Below are 28,000 nucleotides of genomic sequence, written 5' to 3'. Positions count from 1 at the left end.
TGACTGGGTATGCGTCGTTGTATGCTGGCTAGTGCCAGAAACAAACGTGAGTTTAACAAAACGAGGCTAAACAAAAAATTCGCCAGCAGCTGCGATGTTCGTGCGCCCAAACATAACCCACGCTCCCATTTCGTCCTCGTGAATGGTCGGGTCGGGGCGCTTAGGTGATCATAGCTTTGCTGCTCTGTCATATGAGAGACGCTACAACCGTGCGTATGAAGTAAGAGCTAGTTTCGACCTTTCGCTCACGGCGTGTCGTCGGCTATTCACTACCCTCCACTGCTATACGGTAGTGTAATGAGCCACCGTGTAAGGCTACCTTTTAAAATGCTACCGTTGATCTTACAAGACTTACGTTCGATCGTTTCTGTTTCCTTTGCATCGATACAGCAACGTGTTCAGTGCACTATGGCAGCTAACTGTTGCCCAGTTTTAGCTGTGGGTTATATGGTTTTTGGGTTTTGTTAGGTCAATAGTGGGCCTATACACCGTAGCTCTAAAAGTAGCTCGGCTGCTTCTTACGTAACAGTGGTGACAGTCTGTTATCTACTTTTAGGTAAAGGAAACAGACAAAGAGTTACCACGTAGAACTAAGCTTACTATTACTAATAAGAGCAATTGCCGCTGCGTGGATATGTGCATGTGTTCCTTTGTGTACAGTTCATCGAGTTGAAATCAGTGACTGCCAAAATGCGCCAGATCTTCTGTACAGGTCCCTTTTGGGAAAAGAAGTTTTGGGGAGACGAACCGCCAGTGTTGACCGAGTGCTTCGAGAATACCGTACTCGCGTTTCTGCCCGCCCTGTTCATTCTGCTCGGAGGCATTATTTACCTCTACTGCAAAAAAACACGGCCAAGAAAAAGACTTCCAGTTACTATACTACACTGTGCAAAGCTTATTGCCAGTGTATTGCTCGCTATCGTGCATGTGTACGGAATTTATTATACGTTCACGAGTCGGACAACCAGCCAGTCTGACCTAATCGCCGAATTTCTCCGGGTCCTAAACTATGTGATGGCCTGTATCATTTTAGTAACCGATCGCAACCAAGGCATAGCCAGCTCAGTATTCCTATCAGTATTTTGGCTAGTCACCCTTATCTTGGAGATGCCAATTTATTATCGACATCTACTTAACGCATTTGGGCCTTCGGGGATCAATTTACGAAGATTTGACTCACAGGAATACATCATTTGGTGCACCTCTTACCCCCTTGTATTTGTAGAGTTCACACTTACAGCATTCACCGAAGAGACCCTGCAAGTCCCCAAGAAACACCCTAATCGTAATTCAATTTACACAGCCTCACCACTCTCAAAGGTTCTGTTTGGCTTTTTCACAAATTTCATTATCACCGGCTACCGCAGAGAGTTAGCCATTAAGGATCTGCCGCAGCCTTTGGACACCATGCAGTCTGACTACTGTTACCGAAAGTGGGTAAACGTTGTTGACACGTATCAGGCAGCGGGGAAGAAAATCTCTATAGTACGATCAGTTCTCAAGACCTATTGGATTGTAATTGTAGCTGGCTGGATCCTCGAACTCATTTTCGTGGTGACCAGAGCGACCACGTTTATCGCTCTTAACGAGCTGATTCTCTATATGAATGAATCAAACGAACCAGTATGGAAGGGATACGTCTATTCGGTTTTAATTTTTATCGTGTATGTCATCTCATCAATGATGATTCGCTGGGGAGACTATATCTTTGTCAATCTGGGTCTAAAGATTAAAGCGCTACTAATTGCCGCAATCATACGAAAATCTCTCAGAATCAACGGAACTCAGCTTGGAAAATATACTGTTGGCGAGCTGGTCAATATGTTATCAGTGGACGCGGACAAAATCAACGCATTTTCATTCTATGTAGGCATCATGGTTGGTTGTCCGGTTTATATAGTTATATGCACAGCTATGCTATGGAGCTTCCTTGGTCCATCGTGTCTCGCCGGGATTTCCGTAATCATCATTATGATGCCTCTAAGCGGAGCCGTAGCGTCATGGTGCCGCAATGTTCAAGTTAAACAAATGAACCTCAAAGACTCCCGGCTAAAATATATCAGCGAGATTCTATCGAATATAAAGATTATCAAATTTTACGGCTGGGAACCGCCATTCATTGACCGCGTACAGGATGTGCGCTATAGAGAAAATGGTCTCCTCAAACGCTTTGCCTATCTAACAGCCACTTTAAGATTCTTCTGGTCGGTGACGCCGTTCCTGGTGTCGCTGTTCGCCTTTATCGCTTACCTCTACGTAAATGATTTAACTATGATCGAAGCTAACGTAGCCTTCGTGTCATTATCACTATTCAACAGCATGCGCTTTTCGCTTGCTGTCATTCCGGATGTAATATCAAATGCAGTGCAAACCCTCGTGTCCGTGAGGCGAATCGAAGAATTTTTGAGCGCTGAAGAATTCGTTGAAGATCTCGTTGGTTGTAAACCCGGTGCAGGAAATTCGATCAATTGGCAAAACGCTACGTTAGCTTGGGCTGAAGACGATAGACCTCCTACTCTTAGGAAGATCGATTTGGCTGTCAAAACCGGCGAGCTAGTAGCTATCGTAGGAAGGGTGGGCTCTGGCAAGTCCTCCCTATTACAGTCCATGGTCGGTGACCTCAAGCTGCTTCAAGGTCGAGTTGACCTACTGGGGTCCGTGGCATACGTACCACAGCAGGCGTGGATTCAAAATGCAACTATTAAGCAAAACATCCTCTTTACGAAGCAATACAATAAGCTTACATATAGAAAGGTCATTGATAAGTGCTGCTTATCGACTGACCTCAAGATTCTCCCTGGTGGCGAGCACACCGAAATCGGAGAGAAGGGCGTTAACCTCAGCGGGGGGCAAAAACAACGCATTTCATTGGCTCGAGCTGTCTATCAGGATCGTGATATCTACCTCCTTGATGATCCTCTCAGCGCGGTGGATGCACATGTCGGTTCAGCAATCTTTAAGAACGTTATCGGTAACACTGGTTTGTTAAAGAACAAGACACGTGTATTGGTTACCAACACGCTTTCAATCCTTCCAAACGTCGATCGCATCATTGTGCTAAAGGATGGCGAAATTACAGAACAGGGAACCTATCAGGATCTCAAGAATTCCGTGGGGGAATTTAGTGAATTTTTCAATGAACATACCAAGGAGATGAGAACAGATTCCGAACCTGAACCTTCGAACGTTTCCATTTCCTTTAACCGATCGATGAGCGGTTTACCCGACGACAGTATTCAGCCTTGCATTGATCAGAGTGTGCAAAAATTGGTTGCCGAGGAAGCCATGCAATCCGGCTCGGTTAGTTGGGCAGTTTATGGGCAATACCTGTCTAAAGTTGGGGTTACACTCTGCGTCATAATTGCTATTGGCTTCGCAGGAGCACGGACCTTCGACATTTTATCTGGTATTTGGCTAAGCGACTGGTCAGAAGAAAAAGCCGGCGAAACAACGGAACACTATGCTAGTCGCAAGAAACGAATCCTCGTCTATGCTGTACTAGGGTTACTTTATGGGACGTTCTCTTACATCGGCACAGCAGCTCTGGCAAACGGAACTATCACAGCCGCTCGGAAGCTTCATAACATCATGCTGCAAGCTGTAATTAAGGCTCCCATGAGCTTCTTTGATACAACTCCTCTGGGAAGATTGCTGAATCGCTTTGGAAAGGACATTGACCAGTTAGACATCCAATTACCGGTTGTGGCCAATCTATTTCTAGAAATGTTCTTTCAACTGATCGGCGTCATGGTGCTCATCTCGCTGAATGTCCCCCTTGTTCTAGCTTTCTGGTTTCCCCTCTTGGTGTTGTACTTCATCTTTCAGAGGATCTACATGAGGAGTATTCGTCAATTGAAACGCATTGAGTCTGTGACACGGTCTCCAGTGTACAATCACTTCTCGGAAATGATCAGTGGTCTTAGCAGTGTCCGGGCATATGGAGCTGAACAGTCTTTTATCGGGTTGTCAGACAGTAAGGTTGATACGACGCTAAACTGCAGCTATCTGCTTTTTCTAGGTAAAATGTGGCTTGGTACACGTTTAGATATAATTTCAAATTTTATTGTCCTGGCTGGAAATCTGCTTCTTGTCAGTAAAAAAGGCTCTATCGTTCCTGGAGTGGCCTGCTACATTGTGTCATATTCAATGGGTACTTCGTTCGCCTTCAACTTCATCGTTCATTACGCATCAGAAGTCGAGGCTTCCATTGTAGCTTCGGAAAGAATCGAGGAATACGCTGATGTCAACCCCGAAGCTGAGTGGACTGTGGAGTCTAGGCCAGACTCGGATTGGCCTAAAGACGGTTGCGTAAAGTTCGACGAATACTCAACTCGGTACCGCGAAGGTCTTGACCTCGTACTTCGGGATGTTAACCTTGAGATCAACAGAGGTGAAAAGATAGGTGTCGTAGGTCGAACCGGAGCAGGAAAATCGTCTCTGACGCTCTCACTATTCAGACTTATTGAGGCGGCTCACGGTCGCATTCTAATTGATGATGTAGACATATCTAAAATTGGACTTCATGATCTCCGACGACGACTCACCATCATACCACAAGATCCGGTCATCTTTTCAGGCACCCTTCGCGTCAACATCGACCCCAACGGCTCATATACTGATGAAGACATCTGGAGTGCCCTTGAAAGGGCTCACGTCAAATCTCAGTTTGTCGGTACAGGTCTCGAAACCGAAATTGCTGAAGGTGGCAGCAATCTTTCAGTGGGCCAGCGGCAGTTACTGTGCCTAGCCCGAGCGATTCTCCAGAAAAAGAAGATTCTCATTATGGACGAAGCGACGGCCGCAGTCGACGTGGAAACAGATGCGCTAATTCAAACTACAATCCGGAGGGATTTCGCTGATTGCACCATAATCACGATCGCGCACCGTCTAAACACGATCATGGACTCCGACCGTGTAATCATTATGGACCAGGGCCAGATAGTTGAACAAGGTTCACCTGCCGTTCTTCTTCAGAACAGCCAGTCACATTTCTACAATATGGCCCGTGAGGCGGGGCTTGTGGCTAATGACTAAATCTTCCTAGAAATCAGCGTAGGTTGGCTTGTGAAATGGACGGCTGTGTGTTGAGCGTAGATTTTTTTGCTACTCACCGAACAAATGTATCTTCCGCGCACACGAATTCACAAAAATATCATAGATACAATGATGAGCATGTCAACATGACCTTGTTGTTGCACTTCCATAGTTGCAACGTAACTTCTTCAACAACGAAGAAATTAGCTGCACATTGTACACAGTTGACGTAACTGAAAACAACATATTTTCTACCGTGTCGCAATAACAAACAGATATGATAACAGAACGTAATAGTGTAAGCGCTCTATTTTCGTGATGATAATACTAATTGCCTACACTAAGGACTGCTATTTACGGATCAAGATTAAGCACTAGCTAATGTTATTAATGGATAAAACAAAAAAAAAATATTTTCCCAAGCCAGGTGCTACCTTGAGTAACGTGATATGTTTAACTATACAGAGAAGCTTCCAGACTTCTAAGCAGTACAAAAAAATACGGCCAATAGCCCAAAACAAATGGCAAGCACTATAAGTTAGGCGCGGTCTATTTCAAACGATGGTAAAGTAACGATGATCCGTAACGCTTGTAAATGTCACTATACATAGTGTACGCTATATCAGGGAGGTTTCTTTGTACCAGCTCTCATTCATATATTAGAGTGATGGTACCTTACTGTATAGTAGATAATGAACGTTATACCTATAGACGTCATGAAAATGTAAGATTTTCTATTAAGAAGAATCTAGCAAGTAATAAACGGATAGAGTTGTATATATGGTGTCTGTTAAACACAGCCTTATGAATGCAACCTCAATAAATCTTAAAGTAATTTATGTACAACGTTCTTGGGGCGTGTTGTCCTTCTACTCACAATAGTTCCTCATTACGAACTAACATAAACTAAAAAATTTAATGAATTTTTTTCCAGCCACGGGGTGAGCCACAATGATGAAGGGTCACACTGTGTTAATACTGGTCAAACGTTCCATTATCTATTTGGTCCGAAAATGGAATCGAGGTGAGAGTTTTTTTTGGAAGCAAATACCGAATTTCGTAATTAATTGAAAAATTCCAAATTTACTACTGAGGAGGTCTATTGTTTACATTGAGCTTACATTTCAAGCAACTAATAGATCTCTGTACTTAGAATTCTCAGAAGCTCTCAACGGCTGTAGAGATAGCGTGGGGAAAGCCTGGCTGATTAAACAGAAAAGTCAAAGTGAGATCAATATCTTAGTTAGGACACTAGCTGATATGTTACCGCGGCCATGTTTACGACACTGTGCCTTAAATCTGTCCTCACTAAAGGCTGAACAGCTAGATAGCAAAGTGAACAACACAGCGTAAGTTTCCTTGTGTTTTCCATGCAATGCAAACGTCTCTATTCCTCTTCTATTTATCGTATAATATCTTATGTTCTAAAATTATGGCCGGAAACAAATGTCTAAACAGATTGAACCACCTATGCATCTCCTTATGTACTAGTTCCAGTGCACCATCATCCACTGGGTCTTATCAAACACACTGGGCGTGAATTTTAGATGCTTTTTTGTATTTTAGATAGAAGATGTCAGCATAAAAATGGAAATTCGTATCTTTTCGAAATAAGTCGAATATATACTTTTTCCAACACGTACTCGAGTATGGGTGTTCTTGCCTAGATAAAGGGCCTACACGAGGGCCTATTTGAGAGGATGAAATTTTGAGCGCTTCACTATCAAACACGAGAGTAGCATTGCACCTATAAAAACAGAGAATTGGACCCGACAAGGATGCCGATGCCCAGAACTAAAGATTACACTCCTGATAGTTGGAAGCGATCAATACTAATAACTCGTTGAGTTTGTTTCAATTGTTTAAAAACGAAAAAAAAAATCGTGTAGCAGTCGCCGATCTTTTTTCTTGTCGCCGCTCTCTAATCCCCATAGACGACTATAGAGACGAAACGCTGCGTAACCTTTATCGCTGTTTGAATGAAAAGTTAAAGTTTCTTCTTTTCTACTTCAAGGTTCGACGCGCTGTAGAAACTAATAAATAACGTAGCTTTCTTCTTTGTCAGAGAAACCATTTTTTTGGTACATCGATATTTTTTAAATACCGATAGATCCTTTTTAGCAAAGAATTTTTGATCTATGCAGTGCCACTCAGATTACAAACCGCTGTCTGTCTCGTAACGCTTTTGGATCAACTTACCTGTATGGTTCTATTTTAAAGTTGCGCTGCGTTTTAACTTTCCAAGATACTATCAGGATACATCGAGTGGCTGGAGATATTTTGGCTTTGTTATTGTTGGTTGTTCAGACCATACGGGTCAGAATGAACGGAAAGCGAGCGAGCCTAATTGACTTCCGCTGAAATTCGAAGCTGCTTGATTCAGATAAAGATAGGGAACATACGAAATAGCTCCTTTTCCAACAAAAAATTTAATGCACTCAAGTCAACCACAGAAATGGTGGCTCTCCGCACACTATACTGGAACAAAGTTCATCTGGAACTTGAACAGAGTGACGAATTAATTGAATGAATGTGGCAACAAATGCGCTAAAATGATTCGACCCCTCTGATTTTATAACTTACCTTTGTCGATGTTGACAACGAATCTATAAAGATTATATAATAGAATGTTCGACTACAAGCCAGAACGAATTCAGGATATGACGATTCTACGAAAAAAAGCTCACTTAATCCTTCACTGGGAAAGGCCTCGTTTTTGGGTTACTAAATAAATAGACTAGCTATTGGAAAGCATTTTTCAAGCGACTGAAAACGTTGAGATCTATTTACGAGGTCAAGATTGTACTAAGTTCATTGTCGGCGCCATCTTTTCCGTCAAGCAATTTCAAGTACCAATACGGCGAAAGTACGCAGCTGTGGATCGCACGTTCCTGCCCCTGAAGAGTGAGAGTAACAGTCATAATCGTCATTATGCAAATGAAGTGTAATTTCAACTACATATATTCATAAAATACATGTGCTTGGCGGTGTGTTACGTATAGGTCCTTAACAAAATACAGGTCATTGACACCGGCTCGGTTATAAGTAAAACCTATTTCCAATCTACCCTCCAACGGAGCACTGGCGGAATCATAGTAAATAAGCAAGCTGAAACTTCTGCGTCGTAGGTGCCTACCAGTCTTCATGTTTTCTGATTAATGAACTGTCTAACTGGGATCCGGTGTTGACAAGGTAACAATACAAGTTTCACTTCATTCAATGATGTTTTAGCAATTCAATTCCGACAAGCTCTGCCGGATACCGCTGCACGACAACGACTAAGGCTACAGGCATGTCTTCTCTTAAAAACACTTTTTACTATACTGTTTCTATACACCGCAGTATCTCTCTATCAATAGTTCATTTTCATCGTCTCGTATTTTCGCGTTCGACAAAGCACCTAGTTCATCCAATCCATCCAGCAAAATCTTTTCATTCATAAGCGGTCGCTAACACTACCCTCTTAATCCCCTACCAGGGTACGCTTCGTTATAGCCCCTGATGCTCGGATCCTTCGTTGCTTTGACATTCGGTCGTATTTGCATAAACACAACGCACTCGCATGAGTTAGCTACCTAGCTATAGCAACTGCAGGGACCGAAGAACTTGCAACGCTTACTTACCACAACATCGCGATCGACTGTTACAGTTTTCTCACCAGAGTCGAATTTCTCGCCCCTTCTGTTCGTTGCCCCCTTTATCCTTCACCACAATCCCGTCCAAGTTTTCTCTGCCGGGGGGTGGAGGACAAGTCGCATGTTCCAAGGACTCGGCCCGAAAGTCGTCGCACGTCTCCTTTATCCAGGTATTGTCGTGGCGTCTTGTCGCTGCAGGACTGTGAGAACTGCCGCTGTTACGGCTGTCAATGCCGCTCCCGGCGCCGACAGAAGACAAGTCTCTTTTGACAGAGCTCCTGTAGGCAACAGCTAACAGCTTGCTGGTAGATTCGCTTCGTAGACGGATAGCGGGCGGGTGTAGCCAGTTGATCCGGGAGGATTACCCAAGACCTCTTTGTCTGTTCCGCCACCGGAAAAAGAGAAAGTTTAGAAAATGAAATGATTTTGAGTGAACGAACAGACAACAGGCAACTAACCCATCAACCAGCGAAGCAGGCGCCGAGCAAGCAAGAAACTGGGCGACCAAGCCTGCCATCCACCAGCCTGTACGTAAAACGAGCAATTGCTTCAGCAGCGGGGAGTCTTGCGACGAGCAAACGGTATCGGCGACAGCGTCAACAAAATCTGAATACTAAATATATATATATACGGTGTAAGTATAAGCAAACGAGTGATATCGGTGGGGCAAACACGACGAATGCCTCTCTGCCTCCGTGAAAGAGACCACCGCGGATCGCAGCACGACGACCACGAAAGCACCCGCGGCCATAACTGTGCTGTGTATTGGATCTGATTAAAATGAAAAGGACAAAAAAGACAGAGTAAAAATGCTGCAATGGAGCCAGATGGAAAGACGATTAGGGCGCCACCTGCTACATTTACGCTTACCAGGGTACACGTTAGGAAACAACTACGCATACGGAGAAATTAGTGGCAATAGAAAAACAAGCAATAAACAAGTTCACTTTACGCGCCGAGTTTTAGTTGTGCAAAAGAAATCAAAGACAGGAAGCGCAGCTGCAGTTAAATGCGCAGAGTCTCGAGGTGAAATATAATAATAATATAATAAGGTTGAGCTTTAAAGAAGATCAAAGGCTAGATGTTGAATCAAGCGAGACGAAAATGCAGTGGTATATTTACGAAAAGAGCTAAAAGTCTTTTTAACTGGTCATACATTTCCTTCCGGTGACGAAAAACCGGGTGACTCATGGCAGGCATTTCAGGTCAGGACCCAAATAGCCATCACCTTAGAAATACCTTTAGATTAATTTTGTCAGAAGGAAACAGGGCGAAATGATGCCCGATCCTATTTATATATTATAAGGTATAGTTGTATACGCTAATGATTTGCCCGAGTCTACTACGGTGATTGCATCAACCGAAGGGGTGAACTGTTGCTTCTACTATGACCATGCGGGTTTAATGGTGCCCATTTATAGAAAGGATCAGAAAAACGCTGGGAAACTTGCCAGAGAAGCGTCTTCCTGCACAATACTGAATTTTTGCTGCCTACCAATGTCGTGAAGATTGTCGTTATACAACAATGTCCTGATAGGACGCTTGGGAAAATTATAGAAGAGCAATTCCGAAAAATTGCCGATATAGAGAGTGTAACAATTTTACCGATGCTAACAAAAAGCAAGTATTTTCAATAGGAAGCTACGCAAACGTACGGTTAGAGGTGAGGCGTAAAATACCTATTACGATTTAGAAAATGCGACGGGTGCTTAGCGCTGTTTCATCGAGTAGGTCCCCCTCGCAAATTACAAGGAAAATCTAACTGAATTTTCGATACGAAATAGTATAGGTCATCTTATAGCTAGGGTGTACCGATCGGTCTCGAAGGTTCAGGCTTAAGGACATTCACTCTCCAATTAAATTAGCTAGTTCCAAAAATATATGGAGTCGATTGAAATTGATAAAGACTTGGAAAATGTTTCTAAAATACACAGTGCCTTTTAGTTTCTATTTTAATTAACATTTCCGACAAAAGCCGATACTAATTTAATTTACGGATCAGGCTAATTAACATTTATTACTAGATAGGTCTCGTTATAGGGCTGGTAAGGCTTAATTGTACAGTTTTTTTCAAAGAACAAACTTACCGCTAAAATTATTGTTCACTATGGCTCAGTAGCTTGAAGACCCAAAGAACGTGCGTAACTTATTTGCATCTTTACATTTTGATAGGATTGTGAGGCGAGTTGACCTTTGATGATTAGCACCGATAATTGGTAGAGGTCCAGATAATTGAAACTTATCTTAATTGTTATCACACTGCTTTGATAACTTCATCGATCTTTTTTTTTGAAAACTCACTAAAAAGGTGTTCGATAAGGTTGTTTTAATGGTTAGCGATTGCAATTCGTTTGGGGAATACAAGCCTATTTCAATATCTTCAAAAGAACTAATGTAGTACAGCTGTTCTAACCGCAACGGTAGTTTTAATAGGACATGGTTCAAGGATCATCTTAGCCTGAACTTTTTGAGGACAAGAGGAAATTCGTTAAAGAATTACTTGAAATATACGTAGCATAATTATTCTGTTGAATTTATTTTCATATTATTTCAATCTAAAAGGTAATAGGACATTTATATACTTAATATAGTAGTCTCTATCGCATTTATATAGGCTAAAGGTACACGACTTCAATGATGGCCTGACACATTTGTAGAGAGTTTACATAGTATGATGATTTTGCAACATGGGCTTGTGCAAAACCTTCGTACACTGCGGTACCTTTATTCAGCCAGAATAAATCAGGGCAGGGCAGATCTTTCCTATTTTCTAGGTGAATGTTATCGTAATGCCAGGCTTGAATGTGTAAATGCGTCCACCTTCAAGCATTCTGAGCTTGTCGCATTCAGTTGAATATCATTGTTCTACGATTAGATTTTAACCAAAGTTTTTCACCCTCCTTCATCCTTTTCGTTATATGCCCATCATAACCCCTTCTTTTCTAAAAATTCTTTTGCTAAAAAATCGAACGACATACATCCATATACGCTGTCGGAAGAAATATATACAGGGAAGCAAAGCTATAATGAAGCAATTTGTCCAATTTTGCCATTATTGCCGTTGGATCGCGACGCTGTTGCTCGTGGGTTTACTGTTCCTGATCAGGCAATAGTGTCCGTCGGTTGGAAGTAGATCAGGGGGGAAAGGAGAGCAGGCTTACAGAGTATTTTCCCTTGTACGCTAGTAGATTCATGGCGCTGGAAAAATCGGTATTTAGTGGATCCAATCGTCTTTGTCACTATCATTCATCGACTGTCATTAACATTGATCTGGCGTCGCGCCAAAGTACCACGTCTCATCCGCTCCAATTTTTCAATCAAAGACGTTCTATCATAAGTTCATCTCGGGCCTTATTTCTCTATGTAATTGGGGTACAAAGTACAGAGATTCGCTGCTTTCATTGAAGGAACACGACCGAAGAGTAGTAACTTGGTCTGTATTACTACAGAAATTATTCGTTTGTGAACAGATAATACAAGGGGCAACGAAGACTAAGTACTTGTGTGTGTATACAGCCTTCAGCAAATAGATAATGTTGTTGTGATGTTATTATGATGACTACGCTGCGGGTTCAACGAAGCTACGCATGGATTTCGTAACTAAACGGTACGCATGTCTGGAACATATAAAAGGGTAAGATTTCTGTCCTATGACATTTGGTTGGATCCGATGGCAGAAACCATCAACACGCAGCAAAAATGTCGATTAGACTATGTTAGTAGGCCATTTTCAATGACATTGTTTATCCACGCTGATATGTACGCATAAAAATGATAATATAACATTAACGTAGATTGTAGTTAAATTGTCAGCTTCAACTTACGTTGATGTTTCGACTTTTCACAGATAGCTCACAGATCCGACTTTTGGCATCGATTTCAATCATTTTCATAATCTGCGGCGGATCCTTTAGTATCCTGGCAGTTTTCTTGTCCCATATCATCCAACTAGTGGGTCAGCTTTTTCCTGTCTTTATCAATTTTTCGACTTTTCTGAGCCACTCAGCCTCACTCTGAGAACATGAACGGCTTCATCTTCGCCTGAAATCACGCCACTAATGTGGCTGCCGTTCCTCGTCTTTCCTGCAGCGCAGACATCATCCCTACGGCATTACTGCGATTCAGCAAAATCGATAAACATAATGGTGCCCTCTAGTCGACGCTCATTGTTGGCTAACAACTCTCTTTCTCTAATGACGGCTAGAGGCAACAGGAGCAAGCAACAGATGGGGTCTTCACTGGGCTTCGCATTGCGCTCGATGAGATCAAGACAACGGCCAGGAAAGCCGGCATACGAAATGACTCAGAGAGCTCATGAAGATTTCTGTCTGCTATTGCTGATCGTGTTTCGAAAAGCATTAGTGCTTTTGCTGCCTGGTTGTTGCTTGGCGAGGAATAATGGTTTTCGTCGGTGACAGCGGCAAGGATGATGATGGCTGGCTGATTTTGCTAACAATGGCGTCGGCAAAGACCTCAGAAGCTGAACAAGCAACCGGAGTGCCCACAGCTATTTCTAATGGGTTGCGTTTCACGTTTTTGGTGCTTTAATGGTAGGCAAAGCTTTTTGCCATCATTTTGAGCGCGTGCCGGTCGACCTGCAACCGTGTCACCTGGGCAGCTTAGCGCGTCAGATAGTGCGCTGTCAATAGGGTAAGTTGGAAATGTATATATAGTACGTACATCTTGCTGAATGGCGGGCGGGATCAGAAATATGCGAAGGCCAGCGATTGTAGTGATTTCGACATGAAAAATAGTTTCTGAAGACTACTAATTTGTGTGTGAATTAAATATATACCAGCTTCAAACAAAGATTGTATGTTTGCAATTTCCGTATTTGTTATTAGTGTTATCAGATTGTGTTCCTGTTGTGCCAGATATTGCTATAGTAGGTGCTATAATTTGTAACTTAGCTGTCAACTATAGTAAATATAACGGAAGACCACTCAATACATGGATTTGACCTCTGGGTGGATATAACGTTTGGAAACAACCAAAATAATTTAGCCCCAAACGGCAAAGTAGCAATGTTTTAGAGACTGGACTTGTTTTTCTACATCCTTTAATGTAGTAGATTTTTCAAGGCTATTGATTAAATGAATAATACCAATAAATTTCAAAAATAATAAAAAGTAATAATTCTAAAATAACAATAAAAAAACAATGGAAAATATTCAGAACGGTGACCAACGAGGCTGCTCTTAGGTCAGCAGTCGAAATGTGCATTGATTAAACGGCCGATCGACTTTGTTTGCACGATTTCGTCTGGCACAAACAGGTCATCTCATTTTCAATGTAGCAGATTTTATGAAGCGAACAATTACTCAATCTAATGGCCTTCTCATTGTTTATTTCTCCCACGATCAGATAAGGACGTTATCCAATAAAGCGTGTTTGGCCAGCTCGAAACGGAGCTGTATTTAATACAACAACATGGTCAATAACGTGAAGCACCTAGAGGTCCGTAGCGTCGCTCATGATTGACTGAAGGCGTACAATTTGCATTATGGTCACAGACGGAAAGATTGAGGAACACGGATTAGGTTATCAGAGATATCGCTCCGATTGTATGCATTTAATTGAAGTCATTTAGCAATTAGGATAAATCTTGCTTAGCTACCGTATAGAGTACCGCTGGTGATGTCTGTCTACTCAATGGAAAAGTTCTTCTTTGGACAGTGACGAACGTTGCTGACACGGAGGTCAAACACTAAGTCAAGGTCGGGGATCGATCTAGTCTCATGAATACGAGCTTAAATAAACGTAATTTGTCAGTAATAATAATGTTTATTACCTTCGTGATGGCATGACGTATGGGTCAAGCATTAGCTCTTTTATGCCTGTCATACGTATTGTTTGTCAGAAAACTTCAAATTGGTCTCAGTTAACGTAAACATATAGAATAGGCAGCGTAAAAACCGTGTCTTATTTTGGTTCATTAGTTAGACTTACAGGATGGCAGAAAGTAGGAAGAACAGATAGAACATAGAACGAACTTGCATAATTTATCGCTTATGAAAATGCTGGCCCCCATTGAAACCGAAAACAAAGCGTATAATCTGCGATCTATCGCAAGCGGTATTGAATCTAGACAATTGAATATTTCATAAAATGGGGCTTAAATCCCCACGGTCGGATAGTGTTAACGCAGTTTGACGGCATAGCAGTGAGTATTATGAAAAGCTCATCATATCATAGCCATGGCTAGGGACATGGCTAAGCGTCGGTCGTGCGCGAATATTTTAAGAACCTTATGTAAGGAATCATTTATTTAGGTAGGATTCCATCATATAGTCGAGAATGGTTTGTTTATTATGCGAAGGAGTTCCCTCATTGGTTTTTTTTTATTGCTCATTGCTCTTTCGATTTGATCTGTTTATCCGAGTAGATGTCGCCAGAAGGCAGATAATGGGCAAATATCTTATTTTAAAAGCAAATTATTTCTTCCAGCTGTGAAATTACGTATTGCTGATGAAGTTAGCGTAAGCAAAACTGTCAGCGGTCCTCTCCAGATATAATTTTCCGTGTAATTTTCTTTGTGAAAAGTTAATATTTAACTATATATCGTCAAGCACATCAAAGACATACGAGCAAATGGCAATTCTTCAATGAAATCATCGCAGTCACGTTTTAAGCTTAGGACGGCCGAGATGCGAATGCCGATACAGAGCTACTGGAAGTTAGTTGTCCTGCGTAGTGCCTAACAAGTCAAGTACCATATGTAGAACCTGAAACTTGAAAAGTGAGAGTTACAAAAGAGCAACTATTCCACAAGGTGTATAGCCCTAAGACTTTTATGACTCTTCTGGAATCGATCTCGTGGTAAGCTAGTGCTAAAATCGGTTCCAATTCTATAGAAACGTTAACTAAAAAACAACGAATTCTCCTCGAAGTCTGTTAAAGTTGTTCTTTCCTTTTATTATCTTTTTACTAGTATTCTTTTTACTAGTATTGAGCACTATCTTAATCGGAGCATTTTCGCTCCCTGCAATTTTAGTAGTTTGTTTTTTTCTTTTTTTTTTTTTTTGTATTATCTGTCGTTACGACACAGGTCGTAGCAATAGATAATGCCAATGGTAGTGTCATTCAGCTTTATTCCATTACCTGCCTGTGCGGAATCACGACGTTTCCACACAAAGCTATTATACGAAACACTGAATTGTACCCAACAGCATCGATGAGCATGTGACCTTTTATCGTTATATTATAGCTTTTTTCGTGCATAGAAAAACATGGGTTTACCTCATACGAATATCTAGAGCACACCCATATAAACTAAGGTAAATGGGCTAATTTTGTCCTAACGATTACATAATGCGTACGAAATCTGCTTAAACAATATAGATTATATTGTATATATATAATATATAATAACTAGAATGATAGTAATAAAATGTCACAGGGTTCCTTTAAAGCGTTTCATTTGCCATTGCCGTACATTTGGTCAGTATATTTCACTTAGTTCTGTCATATGTATAATACTGCCGAAGAAGCGAGCGGTCTTCACGCTACTTCTTACACAATAGGATGTTATACTATCCGCTTGATCATGATTGCGGACTCAACTATTCTTAGTTTAAATGCTAAAGACCTGGCGTGAAGCATTCGTCTCGAGTTGTAGTAAACGCGGCTGCCATCTCTGCCAAAGTCGAACGAAGCTCAGTGAAATAAAAGAAGTGTAGATTCCCCAAAACGATTACCCACTGCAGCCTTGCGGACATAAAATTTAAACGAAGTATCATCGATGCTGCCTTGAAGGTTGGCGATCCCTTCGCTGCGATATTATGAAGATGGATAATTAGCTTAGTAAACGTTTTTACCTTTTCCTTCGTGAGGTCAAGACCAATGAGCAAGGTTCGTAGTCACAGTGCGGTGATGCTAACTAATATGGAGCGTTCTCGTGAGCAAATATTCGAAGCAAAATATCCCAGGTAAAAAAAGGTGGGTATTTAGATTGATCGGCTCGTTTAAGTGTGCGTTAGATTCTGGATCATTCTAAAATTGTTGCATAAAGTCGGCAAGGTTACCGTAGGTTTTTCTCCAAAGCTGCAACGAGGCATCCACATGCTCCCTAAAAGGCTTTCTCAGGCCAGAAATTCACATATATAATAGTTTTTTTTTTAATTATTGACGTGACGCCACCCTCTTTACAGTTTTAGCCCGCAAAACTTGGCGCAATGCGAGTTTCAGCCTTCAGGCCCAAACTAACATTAATTTTTACGGAATCCGCTTATTATTTTGGTACTTTAATCAAGGAGAAATATTAAAGGTTAAATAGATCATGCAATGGTCATCACCGTGTAGTATAGATGAATTATAATATTTCATTATGATTTTAAATAATCAACCTTCCACAGCCAGTGCTCTCAGACACTGCATACCCATACGTTGCTAATCGGTGACATTACGGTGGTTCCTGAAATAGCCTATCGCTCTCCTAGAACCTATCACATCACCGGCAGCAAAACAAATAATCCATGCGAAAAAACTTATAATCACAATAAGATTTCAATAGAGGTCGCTGAAGGGAAGGGGTAAAGATAGGGTTACAGTGTTCGAAAAAAAATAACTTAAAACCTGAGTCCAGAAAAGCGGGCAAAAGTAGGCTTACGATTGAAGAAGAGCTGGATGATCAGCAATGCGCCTTAATAATTCATTAAATCATATCTATGATAATAGGCGCAGGAAGAATTATTGATTTTCAGCAGGCCTTCCTTAATCAAGCTGATTGAATTGTGCAGATTTGTTGTACCAGTTGCATCCGCAGAAAGTTTTGGCTCTCTAATATGACGCGCTTCATTACGAGAGGAAATCACAACTGCGTTGATCTTGTCGATAATTTCTTTCGAACAATGGTTGATACTTTCGCCATTAAGTAATTTCAACTAACTAACTAACTTAAAGTAGAATTTAACCTAAAAACGCACAGGACTTTCAGGGATCACGTGGCAATATGTAGATATTCTTGTGGAGTTATTCGCACTTAATTTCGGCATGTGGAACGTTAGCTTTTGTTTGTTCAGCGTACGAAGTAGCTCGGAAGTTGCTTTACGCAGAACAGGCCATCATAAGACGTGGGAACTTGTAGTTGGCCTCGCTATTACCTAAATAAACCATGACTGAATTGCGAATAGAACGCTCAACGTCATTATATTATGTTGAGTGGGAAAAAGAAGACTAATTATCCTATTTAGTTTTTCTTTCGTGCTAAGTTACGCCACTGTGCTCGTTTTTATAATGTATCCTATAATAATTATCGAATGTATTTTGCCCCTTTTTGTAGCCGAGCATATCTTATGCTATTCAAGTTAATCATGGCGATGCTCCACGAAGCTCGATCGAAAAAGTCTAGCAATACTTTTTCGCACATATGTCTACTTAGCTACGAACAAAAAAACAAATGCTATTCTACTTCTTTGGCTGTAACTTTGTAACTTTGGCTTTGTTGCCAACCCTATGACACCTATAATGATCGCTATTTCTTCTCGAACGCTTAGAAATTATTGTGCCGAGTTCGTTGTAACACAGTTATTCTATTGACATCGTACTGATAATATACTATGTAATTAATTTTCCTTAATACGAATAAAACATATTTTCAATTACCTATTACTCTAAAAGATACATTAAAGATGAATTGATCGTTTCGTTGGTTATAAAGCCATTGCATTACCAGATACTGTTCTGTCAGTTTACGTTGGCGCAATACGCCCCATAGATTTTCAGCGGTTCGTGCTAGAGTTCCAAAGGTTCGGACGCAGCAATGGACCAACTGAAGTTGCTGATCTTCATCACAAAACGCCAGTCTCATGATTCATTAGACGTTAAAAAGGAATCATTGAGGTATGTAGTGCTCCTTCAGTGTGGGGGGGAATATGGCGATACACGAGTTCTCACAAACTCCGGCCGGGTAATTCAAATGGTGAAGGGCCGCCATCAGGAGCAATGGCAGCAGCAGCAGCGGTACAGTTGAACGAAAAAGAACACACAGGATGATTTTCTTTAGAAGAGCAAAATCTTTTGCTCCAACGACTATAGCAGGTTCTATTTTCTTTAAGGTCACGGCCTAACTAGATCTACTTGTGCATACAGAATACGGCTAGTAGAATCAAAAGGGCATCTTGTTATGGTACGTAGGCGGGGACAAGTAAGTTTTGGCCAATCCAAAGCGATTTCTTTTTCTGGTTATTTATGATCCGCATGTCAGACGTGTATATACAGGATACTCACGAAGAGTTCGTTGTATGTACTAGTTGTAGATGTCTTAGGTTATGGCGAACAACCAGATGTCCACGTCTTTACGTGAGCTTGAAAGCAATCTACGTTTGTTTTCATTTAGTTGAAAAACGGTCGTTAGATATTCAGGCCGGGGTGGCAAGCCGTACTTCTATATGTGTGTAAACTACTTGCTCGAAGACATTCACAAGTAACCTGGTGGTAACGTGGTGGCCAGCAACTCTGGCGGACAGCGTCAAATAGCGCAAATAGCCAAGCGCAAAGCTGTCTTGAGAATGAATTTCTTACTCTTAAAAATTCATTTTTCTGATATAAGCACTATGGCGGTCGAACGACCCTTTATTTGCACGAAGACTAAATTTCAATGTCGAAAGCTTGCTTCATTTATCTAAATTTATCGTTTCCTTCGTCGCAGAAACTTTCCTTTGATAGCTTTAGAAGTAAGAACTGAAAATTCTGTTCGGTAGATTAACGAGAAAGCAAGCTTCAGCCTAACGTACGTGGATACCTATTCAATACAACCACGCCTACGGCTGCCCGGGTTAGTTTATCCGAATGTCAACCAAAGTATCCGCTACGGATCGTGTCATGTCGCTTTGGCGATGACGAATGTTCCCGCAAAATCATTTCAATACAGGCCAAGCCTAGGCTCTGCAATTTTTGACACATGCAGGTTATCAAAATGCAGGTTGTCAAAATTGAGTGCTTTTACGCCAAATCATTTATTTGGCGCATTTTCATATAGGATTAAACGAACCCAGCTTTTTAGCCCTGAAATGCAATAAATAAAACGCCTGTATTCATAGTATGAAATAAATAGAAGATAAATTTCATCAAATTAGGAAAATCTAGGGTACGCTTACGAAGCTTTACGCATAGCACATAACTCGTCATTAACGCTAGAATTCAGCGCAGATCGGCCTGAAATCTAGGAACGTTTCGCCGAAACGTTGGTCAGACTGTACATTTCACAGACGCGGATAATTTTTTTTAATATACAGCAAAATATTTAACATTATAAAAATTATTTATACATTAGTTTTATAGAAGTTGTACGTACGTTGTGAGGCGTTCTTTGAACTGTTTCGTTTCTGATATATAGTATGTTCTGGTGTTCAAAAAAAAAAGCCTAAGCAGAAGTGTGATTTCTCTACTATGAGATCCTATCGCTAGAAGAGAGAAAACGATATAATCTTCAATTTAAGCTGATACCTTCTAGGCAATACGTAAGATACAATATTAGGTCTTGTATATGATGTGCCGGTTGGCGTTTTCCTATTCGACATCAGCGTGCCAAAATACCCGTTCGCGTTTCGGACAATTCGTCTGTGGCTATATAAGATATGGCCAACACATTCATTAGGAGGCCAATAAAAAACGGCCAAAAGAAATCGATATGTTTCTTAAACTTTACATGCCCGGTGATCACCGCTTACCATATTCAGTCCGCTCCAAACTTCAATCCTCCTCCATCGCGCTCTATCTACATGAACTTACCGCATCTTCTATGCACATCAGATAGGGACTCAGACATACCTCACGATACACCCTGCCGTCTCCACGCTGTTCGTATTCTAAAATGTTGTTACACCTATCAGATCGTCCACATTGCATTGACATTAGTTCTAGAACGGTACCAGCCTTCAACTGATTGTAACAAACAAAAAAATACTCATGAATAACATAGTAGTTATGTTAGAGCTCCAGCGTGTTCAGGTCTACGTTTATTGCTATCTATTAGATTTATTCTATTTGACACTAAAACGTTGTTTCTCTGCTTCCCTTCAAAGCCCATAGTCAATATCGAACAACAGTAAAAAATAGCTTTGCGGTAAGATTAGATGACAAACGCACAGGCGTAACCCACTTCGGATGCGTTAAATCCTGCTATATGACGCGGGCGAATGTACGAACGCACACGTAGCCACCGACTATTTGAAATATTACGTTTTTTTTTTTTTTTTTCTTCTTTTTTTTTATGTTTTTTTTTCTTCTATTTGGAGTAGCCACTTGTTATAGAGAATACGGTGCAAAATGCAACTATGTGCGCGAATCGACATCTTATGAAGCGATATCAGGGCGGTCTAACAAGGCAAAGATAAACAGCTGTACCATATGCGATCAGCCAATGTCAGCAGTGGACAATGAACGCCGACGCCGCCACTGGATTACTGAACTGCAGAGTATTACAGCCAGTGATACCATAGAATAATAGATTACTTGTTCATTTTTCGTCGACCGATTCGATTTGTAGCGTCCTAATATCGACCGCTTAACGCGTTTGTTTAATTGTGTAGGCCAATGTGATCTACCTGGGATTTACGTTTCTCTCAAGCGTTCACGCTCCATCCGTTGCTGGAAACAGCTGGGAACGTGACGATCTTCGAAATGTGTAACAAGTCACAATTGTGCCGCAGAGACTGATTTGGCCTAGACAAATCACATCTAATATTAATTTAAACTTGGTTTAACTCATTCACTAATATATAAAAAGTAAGTCAGTTGCATATGCCTATCGTTGCTGATGCTTGTAACTCGATATTCTCAAGGGGTCGAGCTTCCGAACCCTTAAGGAACTTTTTTTACGTAATTTGTAAAATGTATTGTTATTATTACTTGGCAAACAAACATACGAATGATCGATGATGGACAAGCGGAATAGTTCTCGGAACGGTTGTACGAATTTATACGAATACTGATTAACCAGCCGCATCAGAAATCAAACGGACCGTTCTCCCCCAACGAAAAGTTATATAATATGGTATAGTTATTCGTTGTATGAACTTATCTACGTTATCTATATTGGTAGCATAATAATTAAACCTGCTTTTAAAAAAAAATGTAATCGAAATCAATTGAACTTGAGCCGATTATAAGAATTACTCGATAAATATTATCAGCTAGTGTTTGTCGCGTTCTTCATAAGATCCACATAGAAATAACACCGCCATGTTAGTTCTTTAATAATCGTGATGGAATTAACTACTTTTGGTAAGTTATATTGATATTAAAGGCACGTATATGAATGGGTAAGTGCTGTTTGTCATAGTGAATTAACAAGTTGGGAATATAGAGTTTGTAAGTTAACCATAGGCCCTTGAGCGTGTTACATTGTTTGACAAGAGGAAACTAGTCCTTATGGAAGTTTATAAATTCGACGGCTTCAATTTTGAATAGTTATTATGATTAATATTATTAAACGAGATTCTGGTGCGGGTGAATGTCTAACGCGCTTTCAGGGTTTCGCTCAGGAGCCGTTTTATGATATCGTTATCGCAATGGCGGTACCTATTCATAAAATAGAACTTGCATGACTAGTGGTACACTATATCCTCTAAGCGAAAACAGTAATAAAAGGAAGAAATAAAAATATCGTTTATATTCTTGTGAAGGCTTTTTGTCGAAATACTCTGATAATAGGATCAGTATTGTACGAAACACAAATCGGCCCGAAACAATAATTAGTACCTATTATAATTAGTAAGAAGACGCACGTTTCGAATTATGTTATAAGGCCGAAATATTCTACACCTCCGACAACGAAACACCGCAATGACCCTGTCAAGTAATGAGAAAAATAGACTTTTAAGTGTAATTCTTTCCATCGACTACGTCTGGCAATCTGGCCAGCTAACGCTAATGTCCGTACCGCAGCCAGCTATAGCTCAGAACATTAAACTGTACCTGAATCATTCATTCCTGTGCTCGAATCTCCAGCGCGTATGTTCTAATAAGGCCATTCAATAACAGTATGAGTAGATTAATTTAGCAGCGTGAATATGCAAAAATGTCCGAAAGCGAAAGCTCTAGTCTTCTTAAAGGTTGTTAAAGGCGACCGACTGACAGGACCTTTTCTTGGATTGCAGGGTGATCTTGCAAGTCACACACTTACAATGTCCTTCAATAGTGCGATCGGTTGGCATTTACAAGGAACCCTCTTGTTTTGGCAACTTTTAAAATTCTATCTTAATCTGTCTTTTACTAACTAGCGCGTACTCGGGAGACGCACACGGCCGTTTATAGCAGGATTTAAATTGGCGAATAGGTCAAGAACAGATTAGCCCAATGTACCTGAGGAGGCAAAAATTGCCATTCGGTGCCGTTGTTTTGCTTTGACATTAACAGAACGATGCTTTACTCTATTTTTCCAGGTCGATGCTGATGACGCGAAAGCCGGCGGTGCAGTAATAATAAGAACGCTTCTAGACGCTACATCCTTGTCCTGATTAGGTCATTCGCCTGTAATCTTGCAGAATACCAAAAAGAAGTTCTTTACGCTAGTTTTGCCTACAGTGTAACAAAAATCGTACGAGATGGTAGACAGCGATGAAAACTTCTGCGGCGGCGACGAGCTGTGGGATGCCAGCCTCACATGGTGGACTCATTATCCACGTTTCACAAGATGCTTTGAATGGACGGTTCTGACGTACGTTCCGTCGGCGTTTCTATGGCTCGTTGCGTCTCTGACCACTGCTCGGACGAATCGACATAAGTCAATCCCGGCACCACTGACATTGTTCAATGTAACCAAAACCCTGGTCGTGTTAGTGATGGCATTGTGCTATTTATGGTCAGCAGCCTGGAACGGACTTCAGGGCCCAGAGAGTGTTCCGTTAGCAGCCATTTTATCGGACCTGATCAACTGCGGATCGTGTGTACTTATTATGTTCATTCAGTATTTGAATAGAAAAGCCGCTATAGCTTCATCGCCGTTGGTCTTCAGTTACTGGTTTTTACTCACGTTTGTTTATCTACCGCGCTATTATCGGGTGCTTGTGGAAACCTTTAATGTATCCGTTACCGGTCAAGTGTCGACGGTCAACTTTGTTGTGACAACAATTACGTACCCTCTTATCGTGACCTCGTTCCTGCTCAACTGCTTCTCGGATTCGAAGTCGCCTGTAAGAGAAAAGCGTAACGTGCGCCCATCACCTGTCTTGACTGCACCTCCATTCTCTCTCCTCGTGTTCGAATGGATCTCGCCATTTATCATTAAGGGATATAAGAACTACATAAGAACTGGTGACCTTTACGACCTGCTGCCGCATCTGAGGTCAGGTCTTAGCTACAAGAAGTGGATCAATCGCTGGGACAGCGAGCTAAAACGAGCCAATTACAGTCCTGAGGATGGTTCGTATGACAAGACCCGGTCACCTCGCCTTTTTGCAACCTTGATTATGAGCTTTTGGCCAACGATCTCGATGGCTTTCCTGACTGTATTTTTGCGTTCACTTATCCGAAGCACACCCGCATTGGTGCTTCACCTAATCACCGCTTACATGACGGATCCGTCACAACCACTCTGGAAAGGAGTGCTTTACGCGTTCGCGATCTTCGCCACCAACACAGCCGGATCGTTCTGCTTCAGACACGCTGATTATGCGTTGGCCACAATGGGTATCAAAATTAAAGGAATTCTCATGGCCGCCATCTATAGCAAAGCTCTCCGTATTTCATCAGGGTCTCAAAACAGGTACACAGTAGGCGAATTAGTAAATTTAGTGTCAGTTGATGTTGATAAAGTGCTCAAGCTATGCACTAGCTCCACGTCAATAATATCATGCCCCGTTACCATTGCGATCAACATATACTTTCTTTGGCAGTACCTTGGTCTTTGGCCTTGCATGGCGGGTGTCGCTGTCATTATTGTGATGATGCCGATATCAGGATTATTGGCTTCGAAGAATAGGGCGCTCCAAGAGCGGCAAATGAAGCTAAAGGATCAACGTCTGAAGGGCATAAACGAGATTTTAAATAGTATCAAAATCCTGAAGTTGTTTGCATGGGAACCACGGTTTACAAGTCGTGTTGCAGACATTCGAAAAAAAGAGATGTCTCTTTTAAGGTTATACGCATATTCTACTGCTGGCACCGCTTTTTTCTGGACATGCACGCCTTTCTTTGTAGGTCTCGTAGCGTTTATGACCTTCGTTTTAATCTCAAGAGATAACATCCTCACGCCAACCGTTGCGTTCGTTTCATTAACCCTTTTTAATCAGATGCGTTTCTCAATGGTAATTATTCCCGACTTTGTCTCAAATGCCATACAGACATCAGTATCCTTCGAACGAATCTGGAATTTCCTTCTTTGTGAAGAAATTAAGCCACATATCATCGGTTCTAATCCAACAAATGGTTACGCTATCACGATGCGAAATGTAACCGCTTCCTGGGGTGCCGATAAGGACAAGCCAGTCATCACAGATATAAACCTCCATGTGCCCAAAGGCAAGTTAGTTGCGATTGTCGGCTCAGTAGGATCGGGAAAGTCTTCTATGCTTTCAGCCATGCTGGGTGATCTTACTATTCAAAATGGCAAGATTGACGTTCTTGGGTCTATTGCCTACCTTCCCCAACAAGCTTGGATTCAAAACTTGACAATCCGTCGGAATATTGTCTTCACCAGCGAGTTCGATAGACGGAGGTACGACAAGGTGCTGGACGCTTGCAGCCTGCGTACTGACCTTGACATACTTTTGAAAGGCGATCGAACTGAAATTGGAGAAAGGGGAATCAATATTAGCGGTGGCCAGAAGCAACGGGTCGCTCTGGCGCGTGCCGCTTACCAGAATAAGGAAGTCTACCTTTTGGATGATCCGCTTAGCGCTGTTGATGTCCACGTAGGCAAAGCCATCTTCACAAATCTCATTGGACCAAAAGGAATGCTTCGTAAAAAGACGCGCGTTCTTGTAACGAACAACCTGTCCGTTTTGCCAGACGTCGACTACATCATCATTTTGAAAGATGGCGAAATCAAAGAAGAAGGCTCATATTCCGAGCTTATTAGCGCTAAAGGGGTACTTGCCGATCTAATGAAGAATTTTAAGCAAAATAGGGACGAACCTTGTGAACACGTGAAGTATGAAGCTTCTGAGAAAAAAATGCTCAAATATGGTGATTCAGGCTGCTCGCGCTTATCTTCCGAATTATTAATCGACGACAAGGAACAGCGACTAGAGAGATTTCAATTCGACACAAAGGAAACGGTCAAAGAGGGCTCAATTAAACTTCAGGTTTACGTCAACTTCATCAAGCAAATTGGATTCTTCTTAACTTCTCTAACCCTGTTCTTTTTTATAAGCTTCCGAAGCCTTGATATCGTTAACGGTATTTGGCTGTCCTCATGGTCAGAGAACAATAACACTAGCCCAGAGAATCGTGACTACAGATTAGGCGTCTATGCTGGTATTGGTTTATTGCAAGGTCTATGCAACTTCTTTGGAGCGGCTTTCCTAGCCAAGGCAGCTATCACAGCATCAACAAATCTTCACAGATTGATGCTGAATGCCATAATGAGGGCGCCACTGTCCTTTTTTGACACGACGCCAGCGGGAAGACTGTTGAACCGTTTCGGCAGAGACCTCGACCAGCTCGATGTACAGCTGCCAGTGATGGCCAACTTCACATTGGAGATGCTCTTCCAAATCATCGGAATGATCGTTCTAATTTCGATAAATCTGCCTATTTTTCTTGTGGTTGCCATACCCGTTCTAATATTATTCGGCGTCCTCAGGCAGATCTTCGTAAAAACTCTTCGCCAAGTTAAGCGGCTTGAAGCTGTAACTCGCTCCCCGGTGTACAGCCACTTTTCAGAAACTATCGACGGCCTATCGAGTATTCGAGGTTTCGGCGTCAGAGAGATCTTCCGAAAGAATTACAACGAAAAGGTTGATATATCACAGAACTGTAGTTTCCACGTGACAATATGTAACTACTGGATGTCGCTTCGACTCGAATTTCTTGGCAATATTATGATATTTGCTATGGTCTTGCTGTTGGTTACAAATCGCGACTCCATTGACTCGGGAACTGCTGGTCTTCTTATCTCCTATTCGTTAGGAGCTGTAGTGGCTTTCAATTTTTTCGTCTACTTCTCGACTGATGTAGAGGCACACCTTATTGCAGTCGAACGATTAGATGAATACATCAACATTGAACCCGAGGCCCCGTGGGCATCGGGCAATCCAGTCTTCGATGGCTGGCCTCCGCATGGGAGAATCGAATTCAAAAACTATTGCACGAGGTATTGTGCCGGTCATGATTTGATTTTGCGTGATATAAACCTCACCGTTGAGCCTAGACAAAAAATCGGCGTGGTAGGCAGAACAGGGGCTGGAAAATCAGCCCTGATCCTCACCATATTCCGAATCATCGAAGCTGTTGAAGGCAAGATCGTTATCGATGGAACTGATATCAGCAAGATCGGACTGCACGAGCTGCGGTCCCGTCTCACGATTATCCCACAGGAATCGATTTTATTCAATTCAAATCTTCGCTTTAATTTGGACCCGAACGATGAGTACACTACTGAACAACTATGGACCGCCCTTGAACGGGTGTATCTGAAACAGTACTTTGAAGGACAGAGTGGACTGGAAAGTCCCATATCGGAAAGTGGTGGAAATTTGTCCGTGGGACAGAGACAACTTGTATGCCTTGCTCGAGCTATTTTGCGTAAGCCGCGTATCCTAGTTCTGGACGAGGCTACTGCCGCCGTCGATCTCGAAACAGATGCACTAATTCAGCATGTCATACGAAAAGTGTTTCACGACTCAACCATCCTGACAGTCGCTCATCGACTAAATACAATTCTTGACTCGAATATTGTTGTGGTAATAGCAGCAGGACAGATTGTTGAAATGGGGCCACCGCAAACTCTTCTCGCGAACCCACAGTCGAAATTCTACTCAATGGCTTGCGAAGCTGGCTTGGGTCTAACATCGGTAGCGCCGCTACGTAACGACCCGTTCGACGAATCGACTATAGTTACAAGCGCAATGGATGGTGGGGAGTGCCCCAAAATCTAGTGAACGAAATGTATTAAGCGATAGAGTCAAAGAAGCCTGCCACAAAGAATCGACCTAGCACAAAGAAAAACTAGTTGGTAATGGGGCTTCTCCGCAGTATACAGGACGTTTCATTATTTTGACGACGGGAACCATTCAGAATAGGACAGATGATTTTACGAAGTTGCTATTTCTGTTTACACAAATGAGACTTCTATTTTATGGGCCAATATACACGAATTGCCACAGCTGTTTGTTATAAGGTATGCATAACTTTCAATAAAGTGATTTACAACTGTTTATATAATTGTT

At 41.7% G+C, this 28,000-nt stretch overlaps 1 protein-coding gene across 1 annotated transcript; it reads left to right on the top strand.

Annotated features, from left to right (window-relative positions):
* LOC111245992 (uncharacterized) lies at nt 1-27,995 on the top strand. Its single transcript, XM_086982039.1, has 2 exons — nt 1-5,031; nt 23,201-27,995. The coding sequence occupies exons 1-2, from the start codon at nt 691-693 to the stop codon at nt 27,707-27,709; spliced, it is 8,850 nt and encodes a 2,949-aa protein (XP_086838165.1). The 5' UTR covers nt 1-690; the 3' UTR covers nt 27,710-27,995.
* Nucleotides 27,996-28,000: the final 5 nt, after the last annotated feature.

This window comes from Varroa destructor, unplaced genomic scaffold (assembly GCF_002443255.2).
Source record: "Varroa destructor unplaced genomic scaffold, Vdes_3.0 BEIS01000002.1, whole genome shotgun sequence".
NCBI lineage: Eukaryota > Metazoa > Arthropoda > Arachnida > Mesostigmata > Varroidae > Varroa > Varroa destructor.
This window is presented reverse-complemented; position numbering and strand designations above follow the sequence as displayed.